The sequence below is a fragment of the Mugil cephalus genome, chromosome 22, assembly GCF_022458985.1.
Source record: "Mugil cephalus isolate CIBA_MC_2020 chromosome 22, CIBA_Mcephalus_1.1, whole genome shotgun sequence".
NCBI classification, from domain to species: domain Eukaryota; kingdom Metazoa; phylum Chordata; class Actinopteri; order Mugiliformes; family Mugilidae; genus Mugil; species Mugil cephalus.
In genome coordinates, this window is record NC_061791.1 from 656,881 (window position 1) to 676,543 (window position 19,663).

Here is a 19,663-nt window from a genome sequence, read left to right on the forward strand (position 1 = left end):
CTAGGCCGCTGATTGGTCCAATCTGTGCACGTGACATAACAACTCACCCTCCGCGCGAAGACGTTTGAAAATTCAAAACCGACTAATCAGGAGAGACTCAAAGTAACCGCTGCTGCCCCACACATGGAAATACTAAAACCAAAGGATTCATAATAATTATACCTGAAATACACAGATAACAAAACGAATAAATATAGTATGTGTACATTTACATATATTTTGTTTTTTATAATTCATTTTAATTTCATTTTATCTTTTTATTACTTCTGTGACCATGTGATTTCCGTCTAATTAACTATAAACAGTTCTAACGCAAAAGATAAATGCAGGTGTGTTTACGTTTTATTTAATATAGTAGCAGAACTACAACTTAGCCCCAATTTGGCTGAATTATTACCTCAGCATGATATATATATATGCATAAATAAAATAAATGATATAGCAAGAATCTATTTTTACTGGCATTCAAATCGAACATACACATTTATATCAACCTAATTGTGGTTTTAATATGAAAACAACATAGATAATCTCACAGTGGCATTAATACATTTCTCTTTTCATTTCAGTTGTGCCAGAATAGTCCACTACTGCAGTTGTATCCATTAGATTTAAGATGTTTCATTTCCATTATTTACACAGGATATATTAACATGTTACTTCAGAAACCAGTTCTATTTCTGAACGAGAAACCACCACAACGTCTGGTCTTTAAGGACAATTTTCTCATGGGAGGATTGTTATGTTAGACTGTTCAAGGCTGTTTATTCATCCATAAGGGAAATTACTTGGCACACAGCCAAGAAAAATATAAATATAAAAATCTAGTAAATTAAAACTGCCTTTTTAGTAAACCAAATTGAGCATGTTCATTTGTTTTAGGAACAGAACATTCAGTATACACAATTTGAGAGTAACAGACAATTTGAGCAAGTATAGAATTAGGCTTCAATTATGAGTGGCAATTATGCTAAATAGGTAATGTTATACAACATTCCGCCATTTTAGTTTAAAAAAAAAAGTGTATGAAAACATAAACTAACGTGTCAAAATTGAGCAGCTTGACAAGCATAGGACTCTTAATATGAGAGGAGTAAACATAGTATATTGAGGAACTTGTCTTAGTGAGATGTGGGTGGCTCTTAAAAGAGCCGTTGTGTTGCTGTGTGTTGGGGACGTAGGGTTTAACCTCCGAAGCCGTACAGGGTGCGGCCCTGCCTCTTGAGCGCGTACACCACGTCCATGGCGGTGACCGTCTTCCTCTTAGCGTGCTCGGTGTAGGTGACGGCGTCGCGGATGACGTTCTCCAGGAAGACCTTGAGGACCCCGCGGGTCTCCTCGTAGATCAGACCGGAGATTCGCTTGACTCCGCCACGGCGAGCCAGGCGGCGGATGGCGGGTTTGGTGATTCCCTGGATGTTATCGCGGAGAACTTTACGGTGACGCTTAGCGCCTCCTTTTCCGAGTCCTTTGCCGCCTTTGCCTCTTCCACTCATGTTGCTGGTTCAGTAGTTTCTCTGCTACAGAAATAAACTGATGAACGAAGACGCAGAGCGCTGCTTATATTCACACTCTGCGGACGTAGTTGAAGACAGTCACCGCTGCTGTTTCCTGTTGACGAAGCAAAGACAATGAGGCCGCGGTCACTGGAGCAGAACCACCGTAAAAGCTTTGATTGTTCTGTTATTTATCGCCTTATTCTCTTTATTTGAATTTAAATCTGGATTCATTTCAAGTTTGTGTCATTTAATTTAGTCACTTGACCCCTGATAACTTAGCAACAGTGACTATAGAGCCTCTAAAACGTGGTGACAATTCACTGAAACAAAACCACTCTGAAGTGTTTGTATTGGGATTTATTCAATTCATTCCAATTCAATTGTATTTATGCAGCGACAGCAACAATACAAATTGTCTCAAGATGTTTAACAAAAACGGGCCTGAAACCTCCAGATCAAGCCTGAAGGCAATAGTGGCTCATTATGTTAATTTTAAATTAAATCCGGATTTTTTTCAGGTCTATGTCTTTTAATTTAGTTATTTGTCATCTCATTAACCACCAACAGTGACTGTAGAGACTCTAAAATGTGGTGAGGGTCATGATTTGTCTGAATATATTAAGTTTACCCATTAATCCAAACTAAAGTTCACACAGGATTTCCAGATTTTGGTGGATTTTCATGTAAACATCTATAAATAATTCAATTCTCCATGTTAGAGTCACGTCCTGACGACTATAGTTACAGGTTTAAATGTGTGATGATATCGATCTGAAGTGGAACATTCAAATAAAATATACCATTTTAGTCCATTAAGTCCAACATCTTTTCCTTTTCCTGGGATTCTTTGCTCTTATCAGTCAGTAAAGTGAAATAGTTGTTTGAACAGAGTTGATATGACCTAAGGTCTCAGGACATTGTTTTATTGAAGGTCAGGACAGAGCGGTTTACAAAGACTATTAATTAATGTTTGCTACTTCACCTGTTTGTAATCTGCATCCTCAAGCTACAGGTCATAGATCCTCTCACACCTGTAAATGTTATAGGTAACTTAGTCGTGAAATTGCACTTGAGTTTGTCCTGTAATTTTAAATACTCTAAGGACACTTGGTCAGGTCTCTCTTGAAAGAAATTTTATGTTTCAGTACTAACCTGGTGAGTTTATTCTTTAACAGGAGCGTAAAATACATTTCTAAAATTATGTTTAAATATTTGTGAAAGTAAAACGATAAAAATTACTTCCATGTAGACAAGTAAATGTCAAAAGAACCAATACGTGGATATTGGCCCTGGTATTACCTCACATTACTGACATTCAGTTAAACTACTTAATTAGCATATAAAATATTATGTATTTTAGTCTCAGGCTGTAGATAACATTATATATCAGTATCAGGATGAGTGTCTTTGAGAGTCGTGGGTGGCTCTTAAAAGAGCCTTTGGTTTTGGTGGTAGCCAGGTTCATGTTTACTTCTTGGCGGGTTTCTCGGTCTTCTTGGGCAGCAGCACCGCCTGGATGTTGGGCAGGACACCACCCTGAGCGATGGTGACTCCTCCGAGCAGCTTGTTGAGCTCCTCGTCGTTGCGGACGGCCAGCTGCAGGTGGCGGGGGATGATCCTGGTCTTCTTGTTGTCTCTGGCGGCGTTTCCAGCCAGCTCCAGGATCTCAGCGGTCAGATACTCGAGCACCGCCGCCAGGTAGACGGGAGCTCCGGCTCCGACACGCTCCGCATAGTTACCCTTCCTGAGCAGCCTGTGGACACGGCCGACGGGGAACTGGAGCCCGGCCCTGGAGGAGCGGGTCTTGGCCTTAGCTCTGGCTTTACCGCCGGTCTTTCCACGTCCAGACATATTCAAAGAGTTTTCAAATCTTCCTTCTAAAGAAAAGAAGTGATACCCGATTTGTCGGGTGACTCTTTGTTTATATAGACACCAGCGGCTCCGAGCTGGCCGCTCATTGGTCAACAAGAGCTTGAGTTTGATGGACCAATCAAAAGCGAACGCGTGAAGCCGCCAGATAGATGACGTAATTTCCGCTCCGCCGTTCGTTTGGTCAACAAAATAAAACATCACAGGATGTGACATGTTAACAGAGATTAATCACGTTATTTATTTATTTTACAGAATACAGAATTATATTTGTTGTTGTTGTTTTATATACTGAGGATATGTTATTAACTGTTCTTACTAATCAAAAAAAGAAAAGACTGCAAAGGCACTTTTTTTTTTTCTTTTTGATCTGTAAAAACTGTAAATGTTTCGTCTGTTTCGATATCGTCTGTCTGTGTCTTTTTTGGTTTCTCTATATCTGGTTCTATGTAGGGGTCTGTTGTATAACTGCCGTTTTAAAGTCTTCTGTGTTTGTGTTGTGTACCTGCGTTGGGACTAATTTAGCATTTGTACTAAGTCCAGCACATTTACACTGATGCCTAACGCACCAATGTTGATTAATGTCCATTGTCCCAATTCAATAAACTGGTAAATAAAAAAATAAAATCTTCTTTGATCATTTTTGATCTGTCACTTCACCCGTTGCAAATAAAGAACCAGAGGAAAGAACTATTTTGAGATCTCCTTTGTGTCTTGAAAATGTGGTTAGCTATAGTGGGGGAAAAAAAATAAAAATAAAATAAATTATATATATATATTAAAAATTCAAATATTAGAAACACCCTTTGTGTATATAAACTTCTAAAAATATATACATATATTGCCACTGATTTAATACAGCTCTAGCTTTTAATCAATCTTTAATCAAAATCTAAAGTGTTAATGCACACTGGGCTACAGTAGTGAAAGTCGAGTTCAGTAAAGTTCAGTTTCCAAGAGTTAAATAGATTTCAGCAGAGTCTATGAAGTCTGGCTATAGAATATAGTACAAATCATTAGACATCAGTAGAGTCCAATAGAGTTCTGTAGAGCTCAGAGTCTCTGGCACCAGACAGTACAACTCAGTAGACTATAATAGATTACAACAGATTTTAAAAGAGTTTAATGGAGTCCAGTAAAGCTCAGTAGAGTGATCTGACAAGTCTAACAGCGGAGAGTTCGGTTCGAGTTCAGTAGGTTTTTTTTTTTTTTTTTTTTTGAGTTCTTAGAGTATAATGGAGTTCAGTTCACAGACTGTTATTGTTTATTTCAGCAGAGTTACTACAGTGATCTGACAGTAGAATACAGTAGAGTATAACATAGTTCAGTAGAATAAAGTAGATTCTGTTCAATAGAGTTTAGTACAGTTCAGTAGAACTTTGTAGAGCTCTGTCATAGATCATTAGAGTATAGTGGAGTTCGGTTCACAGACTATGGCAGGCATGTCAAACATACGGCCCGCGGGCCGGACCCGGCCCGTTGGATGATTTAACCCGGCCCGGCATAAATTTCTGAGTATGTCAAAAAAAGAAGCGAGTCTCTAGCTCATTTCTATTAAAAGTTGCGATTTTTTAAAATAAATACAAACCAAATGCTCCCTCCGGCCGCTAGAGGGCAGTAAATGTGTAAAAGCGCTCACGTCAAGCATGCGGCACTGACACGAGTTAGTCACAGGAAATAAACATTCGCAACGTGATGTGTCCAAGTAAAAATAAACCGGCAGTCTTGCTTCACCATTCACCACTACTAAACAAGTTATCGGTCAACACACCCTTCCCAAAATGGCACTGTCAAAAAAAAGAAGAGTGGACACGGAGTGCAGAGTTTTCCAGGAGAAATGGACCGAGAAGTATTTATTCACAGAAGTGAATGCAAAACCAGTGTGCTTGGTATGTAATCAGCAAGTTGCAGTGTTCAAAGAGTTTAATATTCGGCGCCACTCATCATAAAGACAAGTATGTCATATTAAAGACAATTAATATTGTGCAGTATATTCTCAGCTTCAGTAGGCCCAGCCTAGTAGTTTGATCTGATGTAGTCTAATCCTATTGCCCATGCACTGCTATAACTTTTTTATTTATTTTATTTTATTTTGTATTTCTTTTTTCATTTATTTCAAAGCAGTATGACAATTAAGGCGAAAATATTTTTTTATAGCTCCCACTTGAGTTTGTTTAGTGTGGTGAGTTGGTTCAGGTGTAAAACTGCATTCACTCAACTGTTAAAATAAACCAGTTGTTAACACATTCACGGCCAAACATGAAAATCTTTTTTTTCCCCATTGTTTTTGAATAAATGTGTTGTGCTTAGAAAAGATCCCTTGTCATCCGTGATTATAATATGTAGGGTAGGCTACAAATGTAGGCTGAATGATAAAGCATAGTACTGAAAAACAAAGCTAAATATTTGGAGTTGACATTCTTTTACTGATCCGGCCCCAGAGCCAAACTGAGTTTGACATGCCTGTTCTATGGTGTAGTCCGGTAGAGTTACTAGAGGGACCTGATGGGTCTCACAGTAGATTCAGTAGAGTTCAGTAGAGTTTGATAGAGTTCAGTAGGGCTCAGTAAGATATAATAGAGTTCAGGGGTTTATTTGAGTAGAGTTACTACAGGGATCTAGAAGTAGTAGAATACATTAGAGTATAACATATTTCAGTAGAGTTCAGTAGAGTATAATAGAGTTCAGTTACAGACTGTATATGGTTTAGTCCAGTAGAGTTACTAGATGGACCTGATGGGTCTGACAGTAGATTCAGTGGCGTTCAACAGAGCATAATAGAGTTCAGTAAAGTATAGTTGGGTAGAGTACAGTAATTTAAAGTAGAGTTCAGTAGAGTATAGTAAAGTTCAGTAGAATAAAGTGTAGTTGCGTAGAATAAAGTAGAGTTCAGCAGAGTGAAGTACAGTAAAGTAGTGTACAGTAGATGAAAGTAAAATAAAGTAGAGTTCAGTAGAGTAAAGTAGAGCTCGGTGGAGTGATGGAGGCTCCGGATCCTCGCTGATTGGCGAAGAGATGTCGGCCATCTTGGATTGTAGCGGGGAAGAAAGATTGATGCGGTGAGCTTCTTTTTTTAATGGTTTAATTTATTTTCGCACAAATTACCGAACAGAACTCCCTTTAAATGAAACTCTGGCCGTGTGTTGTTTATTACAGAAGGAGGTTTTAAACGGAAGTGGTGGAAATGCGGCCTTGGAGCCACCAGGCCGGTTTCGCTGCTTTTTGTTATTGTTTTGGGGGCTAACTAACGGAGGCGCAGCAGGCCCAAATAGAACAAAAACACACTAGTCTATCCGACTTCCTTCTCCCCGGGGTCCTACAACCGCATAACGGCATCTAACCCGTCGTCACCGGGGGGCTAGATACTGTTATATCGGTTTAAACATTCCCGGTTATGGCGTTCTTACATTGATGTTAGCGCGTTAGCTCCTAGGCTAACAACCCCATGTATTCCAATGGAGGTAGCTGTTAGCTAACGTGTGCTACTCGGTTAGCCTCGACACACTTTACTGCTAACAAGGTAATGCCTGCAAATAACAGTTAATTGAATGTAACTTGCGAACGGGGCATAATTGAGGGCACGCCGCTGCATTCATAAAGTCTGGAAAGTATGCGGTAGCTTTATTTTAAAATAAGGTTTATCTGACAGATTTGCGAAGCTAATGTTAGCCTGCAATGCTAACTTTAGCCTTTTGCGACACTGCTGCACATTTAACGTCGCTGAGGAATGAACATGTTTGGTTTAAGATAAGATTAGATTCAACTTTACTGTCGTTACACATGTACAAAGCAACGAAACGCAGTTTAGCATCTAACCAGGAGCGCAGTAAGTAGAGGTATGCGTGCAGAGCAAATAGTATTATACTGTGTGATATGTATTTTATGGGCTTATGGACAATATTTACACATGAAAAAAACTATACACAGGTGAGACCATATAAACAGGTGACTGAGCAAAACATACATAATGATTGACTGAGCTTCTATGAACATATACAGGTGGATTTGTGCGTTAAATTGAACTACAGCCGTATTCACACAGGACTAGATTTATCTGGTACCTCTGGTAATAATAGTGCAAATAGGGCTTATAACATACTAACATAACATCATTGCAATAAAGTAAAAAGCAAGTGATAAATTAATTGAACCAAAATGCAGATGAAATGAGCATTAATGGAAATTATCACAGCAAATCAGCGGAAAGATGAACCTGTGTGTCCTTTTATATTAATACATGAAAGTGTCTGTTTAGCATCTTGATGAACGTCACATCTGAGGTGTTATAGCTGCTAACAGGGTTTTTATTGTTGCTCAGTCTGGTCATATTTAACCACTGATTATTACAGAAATCCAAAGCTGCAGCTCCACTTCCTCTTTACAGAAATCTCCAGCATGTTTTAGCCAACACTGATATCGAAATGGTTGATATTGTTATAGTTTCTATTATAGAATAGAATACAGTGTTTTTATTCTCATTGTACAGGTATGAAATTAAGGTGAGCTGAGGTCTCCCCTGGGTGCTGTAGAGATAAAAAGATGAACAAAATGCAAAAAACTATATTTAATTGTCTAGTTTATTTAATTAACCAGAGCTAAGTGATGTTACTTCATACTGTAGTAATTTATCTGCACTGCACTGACATCAGGATCTGACTCCGAGTATATTTCCTACAAAGTGAGTTGAATAAGATGCTTCATGTAAATCAAAAATTGTCTGTGTACGGAAATAAATCAAGTTGCAACGTAAAGACATTATTTTTCTTTATTATTTCATTTTATTTCCTCCGTATTTTTCTAACTTTCTGTTTGACATCGTGACGTTTGCACCTGGAAGCGTTAGTTCAGATTTGTAATGAAGCTGCAGGTGTGACTGTTCCATCTCGCCTGGTTTCTCAGGTGACCCGCGGCATGTTTGGTGCTAACCGGAAGAAGTTTATGGAGGGGGGGATAGAGAGTGACTACGCGGACGACTCCAGCCTCTACTACAGCCAACAGTCCATGTTCCCTCCTCACCGCGCTGACAAAGACGTGAGTTATTCGCCTCCATAGACCTCATTTCCCATCATTTCCCATCACTTTATAAACTTGTTACTAGTTTATTCGTCTTTTGACAAATCCTCTTTTTATTCTTCTTGCATCAGCTCGTTAGAAATCTCACTGCACAAGTTTCACGTGACAAGTTCCCAGCTTGTTCCTGTTTAATATTTCAGAAGATAAAGTGAAGTGTGCGTTTGTGTTTCAGATGTTGGCGTCTTCCTCTGCTTCCTCGACGGGTCAGCTGTCACAGCTCGGAGCCAGTTTATATGGCCCCCAGAGTAAGACCAACCCAGCCACACATTTCCCCCCGAGAATCACTGAGCGGACTTTTAACACTCAAGATCACTTCATTTATCCACACAGAAATGATTTAGTCCAAGAGTCACGACATAAGAAAGAACAACAAGACACACACATAAGAATAAAATAAAATGAGAATGAGGTAGAAGTAAAGAAAAATACAAAAATGCACAGTCCAGTTTACATGAGATACATGAGACATTAATTTATATACAGACTTTTTAGCTAAAGTGTCTCTAGCTTTTTGAACCAATCAGAGCTCTTGACTCTGTGTGTTTGAGTAAATGCTGCATGATGCAACATGTCATTTTCTTCTGGTTTCATGCTAAAAGTCATTATAAGATTCAACCAACACATTTTTAAAAAAACTTCTTCTTTTTTAACTGTGTTCTAACTTTGATTCCTCCAGAACTAAACCACGTAGAGAGATTCTGACTGTAGAGATAGAAACTTGACCAAACCATGAATGAGCTGCAACATGTTCATCAGCAGGATTCAGTTACTTTGACTGTGTCATAAATAGGTTGGAAGGATGAGAGGTTAATTAGATGTGTCTGGTTTAAACAAACAGAAACGAGCTGATGGGAGGCAGCGCTGCCATGCTAGCCGTTAGCATCACCATTAGCATCACCATTAGCATCACCATTAGCACCATAGCCCATCATGGTGTTGTTACTTCTGTCTCCTCAGGTGCGTTGGGGTTCCCCATGCGTGGCATGAACAGCAGTGCGGCGCCTCCGTTAAGTCGAAGTGGTCTGAACCAGTCCAGCAGCCAGCTCTCCAGTCACACCAGTACCCCCAACACTGGAACCATGCACACACCCCCGTCACCGAGCAGGTGCACACACACACACACACACACACACGTCCTGGACGTCATCACAGAATCCTGAATGTACTGAGTGTTGTGTCTCTTCCAGGGTCATCCTGCCCATGAGCAGGAGCGTACTGAACCACAACCAGCAGGTGGGGGGTCCGACGGGGCAGACGAGTGGGATGGGAGTCGGAGGAGAGAGGGGGGGAGGCGGCGGAGGGAGGAGCGGCAGCATGGGGAGTCCGAGCCGGTCGTCACCCAGCATCATCGGGATGCCCAAACCTCAGCAAGCACGGCAGGCCTTCACCATCAACAGGTAGGCAGCACAGCTGGGCCACCTGGGCCACCCGGGCCACCTGGTCCACCCTCATTCCACTTTATACAAAATAAAATCAGCGATACAGTTTTTAATTTCACCTTTCTAACCAGTGTTATTTACCGTAGCAACAGGAAAACTCTTGTCGTGTGTTTGGGGCTGAACCAACGCTCAGGGACAAGAAAGTAGGAAATAATAAAGTAAAACAAAAAATAAAGTAAAATAATCGAGGGTTTCCTTTTAGTTTTTCCATCAATTATAAATAAATTAAATAAAAAGTACTTGTACACATGAAATTAGTTGCTTGAGTACAATGTATTTATTTAAATGATATAAGTTAGTACCTGTTGACAAAGTGAACGTGTTTATTCATAAGTTTTATATAAGAAACCAGATCTTCCAGACGTCGTTCAGGGTTTATTTATTTATTTCTACCTCAGATGTTCATCAAACAGTAAAACTCTGACCACGTTCACACACATCACGATGCCAGTTTAACATCATTCATCACCTTCAGAGCTTTGGAACGAACTAAATCCACCACTGAGATCTGTGTCTCACACTTTTAAAAAGTATTAAATATCTGTTTTCTACATGAACCTCATTCATCCTTTGATTCCTGTTGATGATCCACTTTATTTCCGTTGCTTCTCTGTGTTTTTGTTCAGCCTGTGTGTGATATTTGTCCTGCACGGATTCTCTGTGTTCCCGCCTTAAACAGATTTGTAAATTAATTTGTGCTAAAACCAATAAACTGAACTAAAGTCAAAGAGAAATGAACTGATTCCTGTTCCTGCTCTGGAGCCTGAACTCGTTCACTGTTTACTAGAAGCGTCACCGTGCGGCTGCTTCTTCTTTCTCTTTTCATTTCACTTCTAGTTTTTAGTGTTAATGACGTTGTGTGTGTGTTTGTGTGTCAGTATGTCGGGCTTCGGCGTGAACAGGAATCCAGGCTTCAACATGAACAACTCTCTCTCCAACAACATCTTCAACGGCACAGGTGACGTCTGCGACATCACTTCACGGTAACGAGTTTAAATCCGGTCGCGTGGTTAACGGTGTCTTTCTGCTGCAGACGGCAGCGAGAATGTGACGGGGTTGGACCTGTCAGATTTCCCGGCGTTAGCTGACAGGAGTCGGAGGGACGGAGGTTCGAATCCCACCCCGTTGCTCAACCCGCTGGCCGGTCGGGCTCCGTACGGTAAAAACTCCAACACAACACACATTAAAACCTTTATTCTTTGCTTTGTGAATCTGTTTATTCAACACGTTGTTAGTGTCCAGCTGTTCACATTTAATCCAGTTCAACTCATTTAAATATGTTTAAGTTTTCAGACAGATTTCGCTGTAATTCTGGTTTTTCTTTTTTCTTCCGTGAAACGAGAGATTTCACAGCGTCACAAAATAACATAACACCCACTGTTCTTTCAAACTAATGCAAAAAAAGAGGATAAATTCTCATTTATGTGTTCATTTCTCTACACTTTACCCTCTAATTTCCTCCTAAAGTCTCTAAAGTCTCGTCTCTATCTGGTCTATGAGGAACCGTTGTAAAGCTCTTTATCTGCTGCAGAATCAGTCAGGTCCAAATATGGTCGTATCCTGTTTGTTAGTGACCAATGGTGGAAGTAGGAAGGTTGATCTGAAGCTAAACTCTCATGTTTCACACTGGAATGATCTGATATTTTCATATTATAGATGTTGATGTGATGATATGATGCGTTTAGAAGGATCTGAGTAGATCTGGTTCTGGTTCATGGTGGTTTCCAATAAAAATATCCATGATTTTATAATGTAAACCTTTAAAATGAGCCAGAAATCTCCTCTTCAGTCGCTCTGACACAAACCAAACCTTCCACATTTATTCCTAACGACGTCCTGCAGGTATTTACAGACGGATTCATCATGAATCATTCAGAGCCTCATTTATGGAACATTTTACTGCTAAAAACATGGTGAAAATAGATTTATCTGTGATTTATGGAGAGATATAAAGAGAAATACAAAATACCTGGAAATGTAATAAAGAGGCTGGAACCTCACTTCATCCATTATTCACATTTCTGTTCTGGAAACATATGCAAATTAGTGCATATTTAAGTCCTCATTTGCATATTTAATTATAAATCACAGAATATTGTGTTTCTGTTAATAATCAGCTGGAGAAGTTTCATGGTGATTTCTCTTAGTTAAATATTTGACTCTATTCACCTGCAGCGTCTCTCCTCGTGTCTTAAATGTTTTACGTTAACGTAATTGATCCACTTTTATTCATTTTTATTTTTTTTCCAGTTGGCATGGTAACCAAACCGTCCAGTGAGCAGTCGCAGGACTTCTCCATCCACAACGAAGATTTCCCAGCTCTCCCTGGTCCGAACTACCAAACGAAAGACCCCACCAGCACCAACGAAGACAGCAAAACGGTTCGACATTTTATTCTAACCTGCAGACGATCACATCATTGGTCGGAGGACGATGGAGCAGAATACGCCAGCGCTTTCTGATATTCTGTGATACTTACATGTGTGCATATGATCACAAAAAGTACAATTAGACTACAAATATTTTTATGCACAATAGTAGAATTTATTGACGTAGAGACTAAATAAAACGGCTGAAGGTTCAGCAGCTGGAGATGTGCAGACATGTAGAATATTCTACATCTCTGCATAAAAATGAGCGAAAACAGCAGCAGCTTTTCACACGAGTCCTGAAAGTAGACGAAGAGAAACACATTTTTATCCAGTATTTATGTCCTGACTCTTTAAACTTCTTCCTAACGAGTCCAGTTGTTTTCTCGTTCAGAACCTGAACTCGACAGGGAAGTCGTCCTCCAGCTCAGACGGTCCAAAGTTTCCCGGTGATAAAAGCTCGGCGCCGAGCAACAACAACCAGCAGAAGAAAGGGATTCAGGTGCTTCCTGACGGTGAGGCCTCCTCCGAAGGTTGTACAGCAGCACCGATGCATTATGGGTAAATTCATTGAAATCTGTTGCCTCAGGCCGTGTGACCAACATCCCCGGTGGCATGGTAACGGACCAGTTCGGCATGATCGGCCTCCTGACGTTCATCCGGGCGGCGGAGACGGACCCGGGCATGGTCCACCTGGCTCTGGGCTCCGACCTCACAACGCTGGGCCTCAACCTCAACTCGCCAGAGTACGACAACACGAACACGCCTGTTACAGCTGATACACGAGTTATATACACGACCTACAACCGTTTACATTTAGAGTCATACGTTTAACTTCTAATTAGTATTAAGCTCATAATTTAATCAGTTTGAAGTCAAATAAATAGTAAAATGAATCTCCTGCAGACGTCAGATGTTTTTATCCAGTTATTTATTGTAGTTGTTAATGTTTGTCGCCTGCTTTAAGTGTGAATGTGTGTTTCTTTTCTCTAACAGGAATCTTTATCCTAAGTTTGCGTCTCCCTGGGCGTCGGCTCCGTGTCGGCCGCAGGACATTGGTCAGTTTAAAGAACAATTTATCGTATTTTGTTGTGTTAAGTCCCGCCCACTAACTCAGAGGGGGCGGGGCTTATATGGCCTATACCGCTTTGGGCTTCACTTTAACGGAGCGCGTTCATTTTAACTGTTTCTGATGATAAATGTCTTCCATCCTCCCGCAGACTTCCACGTCCCGTCAGAATATTTAACCAACATCCACATAAGGGACAAGGTATGAGCCTCTAAAGCTGAGTCCCTGTTTTAACCTCAGTGTGAGTTCATTCCTGTGAACTTACCCTTCGTGTTTTCTCATGTGCAGCTAGCAGCGATCAAGTTGTCTCGATACGGTGAAGACCTGCTGTTTTACCTCTACTACATGAACGGAGGAGACCTGCTACAACTCCTGGCTGCAGTAGAACTGTAAGGACGACACTCAGTGAATTAAATGTTTCTTTATTTAGATTTCAAATTGTTGAAGTCTCAGGAAGACGTCCCAGCCTAAAACCAAGCCTCTGCTCCTACGTATGACGTCTTCGTGCTACATATAATTAAATGCGTGTTTAAAAGTGTGCGTCCGTTGTTGTGTGTCCAGGTTTAACCGGGACTGGAGGTACCACAAAGAGGAGCGGGTTTGGATCACTCGGGCCCCGGGGATGGAGCCCACGCTGAAGACCAACGCCTACGAGAGAGGGACCTACTACTTCTTCGACTGCCTCAACTGGAGGAAAGTGGCCAAGGTGAATATTTATTTTATTTATTTATTTCTCCAACCAGTTAATCAAACACAATCAGGAAACACATCAACGTCTGTAAATAAAGATTCAAACTTTTATCGGGTCATACTGTTCATTAGGAAAGATGTTCTTTTAGTTAGCATACATATTAGTTAGCAGGTAGCATACATAGGGCTGGTTTACAGGTTTTACTAAAAAAGATGAACTTCTGTCGTCGTGTCGGCATAAGTTGTTTTTGAGAAAAGAACTTATCTATGGTGATGCTATTAGTAATGCTAATGCTGCTAAAGACAATCCTAATGTAAACTTTAAAGGAGACGCTATTAATGATGCTAATAGTGCTAAAGGCAATGCTTTTAGTAATGCTAATGGTGCTAAAGGCAATGCTTTTAGTAATGCTAATGGTGACTTTAAAGGCGGTGCTATTAGTGATGCTAATGGTGGTGAAGAATAGGAGTTTATGGTCTGACGTTGTCGTATGGGGCTCGAAAGGGCACATGATCACACAATGCATTGTGGGTCACAAGCGCCATTTGCAGAAGGTCTCGGTATGTTCGGAATATCGATGGCATTAATGCTAACATGCTAAAAGGATAAAAACAAAACATAAGTGCAGCGTCACGCCTTTTAATTTGTCTGTTCTTTGAAGAAGCCGCGCGGTGAGATGCTACAACTTCCCCACGTAGCCGATCATCAGTCTGGTTCATTCTGTAACTACTTCACCCAAACACTAGATGGCGCCGCATCTTTTTTTATTTCTACTTCCTGATTCACCTTCAGTAACAGAGACTGAGACACGACTCGTACAAATTTAGTTTAGTTCTAGAAATGGTTGGTTCAACATGTTTGTGGTTTTCTAACTGGTTCCTCCTGGATCTGATGGTTCTAGTCTGGTTTTAGCTCCAACGTGTTCACACAGTTTGACAGAATGAAACAATAAGTGTAAAGTGTCACATGTGAGGTTGAGCTGAAAGAATGAAACCAAACCAGGAACAAGGTGAAACAGAGTCAGACTCTGGGACACTAGACTCTGGGACACTAGACTCTGGGACACTAGACTCTGGACCTCTAGACTCTAGACTCTAGGACACTAGACTCTGGACCACTAGACTCTGGGACCAGTAGACTCTAGACTCTGGACCACTAGACTCTGGGACCACTAGACTCTGGGACCAGAAGACTCTAGACTCTGGGACCACTAGACTCTGGGACCAGAAGACTCTAGACTCTGGACCACTAGACTCTGGGACCACTAGACTCTGGGACCACTAGACTCTGGACCACTAGACTCTAGGACCTCTAGACTAGACTCTGGACCACTAGACTCTAGACTCAGAGGGTTGAACTTTATTAAATTTAAAATAACTGCTCGTGTCTCTGGCTGTTTTCAGGAGTTCCATCTGGAGTATGACAAACTAGAAGAGCGGCCTCACGTTCCCTCCACCTTCAACTACAATCCTGCCCAGCAGGCCTTCTGATTGGCTCTCCCTCCACCTGCCTACCTGCCATTGGCCCTCCTGGCTGGTCAATCATCACCTATCTATGCCCCCCCATCCCATCCCATCCCATCCCATCCCATCCCATCCCATCCCATCCCATCCCACCTCCACACACTCTCAATGAATCTGGCCTGTAAGGACTCAGCTCTCTGAACAGACTTCATCATTTTAACTTCCTTTCTGTTGGTCCTTTTCCTCACTCTGTTTGTTTTTAATCCTCCTCCTCCATGTTTGGTTTGTCTTTGGAGCCAGACACCACGGTGAATAACTGTCCATCTGAGCCAGTGATTCACGTTTATACCCATATTTTTCTCTAGAGAAGCTTTTAAGAAGATTTTAAAACCCAGGATTCAATCAGCTGTCAGGATGGATAATTATTCCACACTGTGTCGCCCTCTTCGACCCTTCGGCAGGAATATTCATCATCTTCATCGTTTCACCAGCGCCACACAGTGGACAGTCAGGGGAGGACATGCAATGTACATTGTAGCACTATTTCATAATAAAAGAAGAGAAAAGATTTATTTTTATTTTTTTGTTCATGTTTGAAGCTGCAGGTTTGATTTTTTTTTTTTTTTTTTTATCCTGAAGCATTAGTTAATGTTTCTTTATTTATTGTCAACACATCACGAGACCCAAACCAACAATCTCATTTTTAATAACGATAAAGTGAAGACGTAAAATCACGGGACTGCGTTCAGCGGCGGATTAATCCTCATTCAGTTCTATAGTTTGGTAAAAACATTCAACGTAGTCTAAATTTTCAGATTCATGTAAAATGAGAATATTTAGGACGATAAAAGACGGGGACAGATTTAAATTGTTCCTGTCGGCGTCATTCTGAGAAAATAACATAGTTTTGTTGGTTTGGTTTTAGATTTATTGAAGATAAATAAGACGGCATTAAAACTCAGCGGTAGTTGGACGTTAACACAAGTTTTCTCAGTTTCTCATCTGTTTTTATTTTATCTCGCTTCTGTTTTTTTTAATATTTGATTTAAACTTTTCCTTCACCTCCCCTCTCTCTTCTCGTTTATTCTATATTTTCTGTCCGGTAACAGTCAGACCAATCAGATTTTTGTTTTTTTCCCTCTCTTTGCTGAGACGCCACACATGAAGCTACGTGCTAGTTAGCTTAGCTTAGCATGAAGAGCGTCCAGCCTGGCTCTGCTCCAGCTCCTGTGAAGCTCCTGATTAAAAACGCTGCATCTTTAGTTTAATCAAGGCGGAGCCAGACTGGCCGTGTCCCCTCATTCCAGACTTTATGCTAAGCTAAGCTAACAGTTCACTTTTAATTTCAGGCAGAAATGAAGCTTTTAAATTAACGCCCCTTTTCGTTGAAGCTCCTTTCACTCCACCAAAACTCAAAATCAACCAAAAATGTCTTTAATTTTTTATTTTTTTTTTTTAAATTTCCTCCAGGAGGCACCAATGTACAGCTGTGTATGTGTATGTATATATTTTTAAATTAAATATATATGCATACACATGAACAGGAGGCAGTATTTTTAAGAAAAAGGATAAAAACAAAAAAGATCCGAGGAGCCCCTCCCTCCTCCGCTGGCCGCCAGGTAAACGATGCAATACTCCACCTCCGTTACCACGGAAACCGCCCCGGAGACGGTTGGCATGGAGACCATGCCAGACTCCACTGATGGAAGACGCAGTCGCCATGGCAGCAGCAGCTGTGTTGCCAAGGACACGCCCACACACCATGTGACCTGTCTGAGAGGATCTGATTGGACGAGGAGGAGGACTGAGGCACTTGGCCGTTGGCTGTTTTATTAAATATGGCAGCTAGTGTTTTAATAGGAAAAATAAGAAAATAAATATTCTGGTAATGAAACTGAAACACGAGTCCCGACTTTTATTATCGACACTGAGACTGAGAAGCTTCTGATTGGACGACAAGATTAAACCCAATTTTTTAATGTATTCATATTAAAAATATATTAATATATTTTTTTAAATAGTTTGGTTTGAACATTTACACCATTTAATTGACAATTTTATAAACATGTACACACATATATATATATATATAAATCGTACATTTAATTTATACTCTCCATCAGTTAAATGTGTCAAAATCTTCTTCCCCTCGAATAATAAACTAAACAACCACTTGTTCGTTGTCAAATTTAAACAGCAGCTTTGAAATATGTGTGGTCTGCCCCCTGGTGGATTCATCCAGGCTCTGCACTCAGTAGCTTTTGGCAGCCATTTCTAAAATGGCCGCCTCCATTGACTTTGTACGTGGCTTCTTTTCAGATTAATGTTTTTGTTACTGATACTTAAATATGAATATTTACTTCATAGAATCGACCTATAACATTTTTTAGATGTTTAGGATTTTTCTATTCAATCCAATGCTCCAGAGCTTCTCTTATTGTCTTTTGTCATCATCATGATGAACCTGTAGATATATAAAATATTTATTTACCAGTATAGAGAAGAACACCAGAGACTCAGACGTTAGGTTTTCTGTCTATATTTATCTGAACAAGGACTCAAACTGATTTTTAAGGAAAAGGTGAAAATAAAAATGAACTCTGCTTTGTTTAAGTACTTTATCCACAAGATGGCGCCATGTGGCAACGAATCAGCAGAAAGTGAGTTTGATTAAACTCATGTCTCTGTGGATCCGTCTATAAATAAAGAAACGGTTCTTCATAAACTACACAGTGGATTCATCAACATGAACATCAGCCAATGTGAGAGAGGCCTTTAGCTGCTTAGAAGTTCCCCTGGGTTCCTCTGGTTCCTCTGGTTCCTCTCCCACTATGATGGAGTGATGTTTGTTGGTGGACCACTCCTGTGGAGGGGAACAGTCGTCTTCAATCTGTCTGACTCTCTGTGGATTATTTGTGGCTTCCAGACTCTTTACAGATGGTTGTGGAACCTTTTCCAGCCTGATGAGCAACAACAACTCTTTTTCTGAGCTCCTCACAAAGCTCCTTTAATCTGTTGTCATCACACACTTCAACACAAACATGAGACAAATCCCTGATTTATAGAAACTAAACCAGGACCCGAGTCTCATCATGTTTTTATGCAGAAACGTAGAAATGTGTGATCGATTAAGACCGTCCCTGCAGAGCTGAGTGTGACGACAGAAACCTGCTGAACAACCACGATGAGTTTTTATAACCTGGACATAAACGAGCACCGAGGCGACGACAATAAAGACCTAATGGAGCGATAAAAACTCTGCACATTTAAACTGTCTGTAGCTGCTGAATAAACAACTGTGAAGTGAAGAGAGGAGGTAAACAGGTTTATTTGATGTGCACTAATTATAAGACGCATCATTTTCTTTGTATATTCTCGTATTTGTGTGGTTGTTATGTAACTTCAGGCTGAAGAGAAGGTGAAGCAGAGAGTGAGTGGGCGAACGTGGGAAATTAAAACTTCACTTTAGTTCGTTAATGAGCTCATCTCATCATCACCGAAGCAAAGGAATCAAATGTTAACAGAGAACGACGTCGTGACTCCTGCAATAACCAGCTTCATTTCTCCTATTAGAGCTGAATGTTTGGTCGTCTTTTGACATTTCTCTTGACTTCATTTAGAAGAAAGGTAATTGTTGTAAAGGTTGTGAATAAGCAGCAAAGAGCTGTTTTAATAAATAGAAAGTACAAATTACTGAGACATGTGTGATTGAGGCGTGAAATCCAGTTAAAAGTCTAAATTAAAGCCAGTTTTTAGTCTGGTTCTGGTTCTTTCTGGTCTCTGGAGTCCAGGTGTGAACACTGATCTGGTGTCAGTCCACATGTGGAGCTGGTCCGGGACCATGTGACTTCCTTGCTTTGGTTAGTGTGGAGCCACTTTAATGAGTCCTGGTCCCGTTAAAGACCAGCTACCGACCGGGAGAGGAGATGAACTCATTCATTCATCCACTGGTAGAAATGAACCTGAATAAATCCGGTTTTTATTGAGGTAACTTGTGTGAACTCCAAGGAAGAGGAAGGGGAGTTAATTAAGATTTTTATGGATTCTATAATGTGCACAATGGTAGAATTTAATAATGTACAGTAACACAGGAACTTAAAGAGGGACATATGTTATAGTGTCAATAGTCAGAATCCAACAATAAGTAATTAACATATCAATAAACAACATAAAGATATAATTAATAAATGT

The 19,663-nt window shown here is 40.4% G+C and overlaps 3 protein-coding genes across 3 annotated transcripts; 1 reads left to right on the plus strand and 2 right to left on the minus strand.

The window, feature by feature from the left end:
- Window positions 1-411: 411 nt before the first annotated feature.
- LOC125000028 (histone H4) lies at window positions 412-2,620 on the minus strand. The gene is made up of 2 exons (XM_047575351.1): window positions 2,482-2,620; window positions 412-1,611 (listed from the first exon to the last, which is right to left on the minus strand). Exon 2 carries the CDS (start codon window positions 1,494-1,496, stop codon window positions 1,185-1,187), a length of 312 nt encoding a protein of 103 aa, XP_047431307.1. The 5' UTR covers window positions 1,497-1,611; window positions 2,482-2,620; the 3' UTR covers window positions 412-1,184.
- LOC125000023 (histone H2A-like) lies at window positions 1,839-3,392 on the minus strand. Its single transcript, XM_047575346.1, has one exon. It carries the CDS (start codon window positions 3,348-3,350, stop codon window positions 2,967-2,969), a length of 384 nt encoding a protein of 127 aa, XP_047431302.1. The 5' UTR covers window positions 3,351-3,392; the 3' UTR covers window positions 1,839-2,966.
- Window positions 3,393-6,317: 2,925 nt separating this feature from the next.
- On the plus strand, window positions 6,318-17,372 carry LOC125000204 (CCR4-NOT transcription complex subunit 2-like). The gene is made up of 15 exons (XM_047575602.1): window positions 6,318-6,427; window positions 8,268-8,399; window positions 8,614-8,686; window positions 9,399-9,546; window positions 9,629-9,838; window positions 10,759-10,838; window positions 10,914-11,039; window positions 12,131-12,261; window positions 12,644-12,764; window positions 12,839-12,995; window positions 13,246-13,307; window positions 13,470-13,519; window positions 13,607-13,707; window positions 13,880-14,024; window positions 15,413-17,372. The coding sequence occupies exons 2-15, from the start codon at window positions 8,280-8,282 to the stop codon at window positions 15,497-15,499; spliced, it is 1,611 nt and encodes a 536-aa protein (XP_047431558.1). The 5' UTR covers window positions 6,318-6,427; window positions 8,268-8,279; the 3' UTR covers window positions 15,500-17,372.
- Window positions 17,373-19,663: the final 2,291 nt, after the last annotated feature.

Bases quoted from the DNA above. Each gene is read 5' to 3' on its own strand.
- LOC125000028 (XM_047575351.1), bottom strand. From the start codon at position 1,496: ATGAGTGGAAGAGGCAAAGGCGGCAAAGGACTCGGAAAAGGAGGCGCT.
- LOC125000023 (XM_047575346.1), bottom strand. From the start codon at position 3,350: ATGTCTGGACGTGGAAAGACCGGCGGTAAAGCCAGAGCTAAGGCCAAG.
- LOC125000204 (XM_047575602.1), top strand. From the start codon at position 8,280: ATGTTTGGTGCTAACCGGAAGAAGTTTATGGAGGGGGGGATAGAGAGT. The intron at 9,839-10,758 runs GTAGGCAGCACA...TTTGTGTGTCAG, and splicing joins CAGGCCTTCACCATCAACAG to TATGTCGGGCTTCGGCGTGA. The intron at 12,996-13,245 runs GTACGACAACAC...TTTCTCTAACAG, and splicing joins CTCAACCTCAACTCGCCAGA to GAATCTTTATCCTAAGTTTG.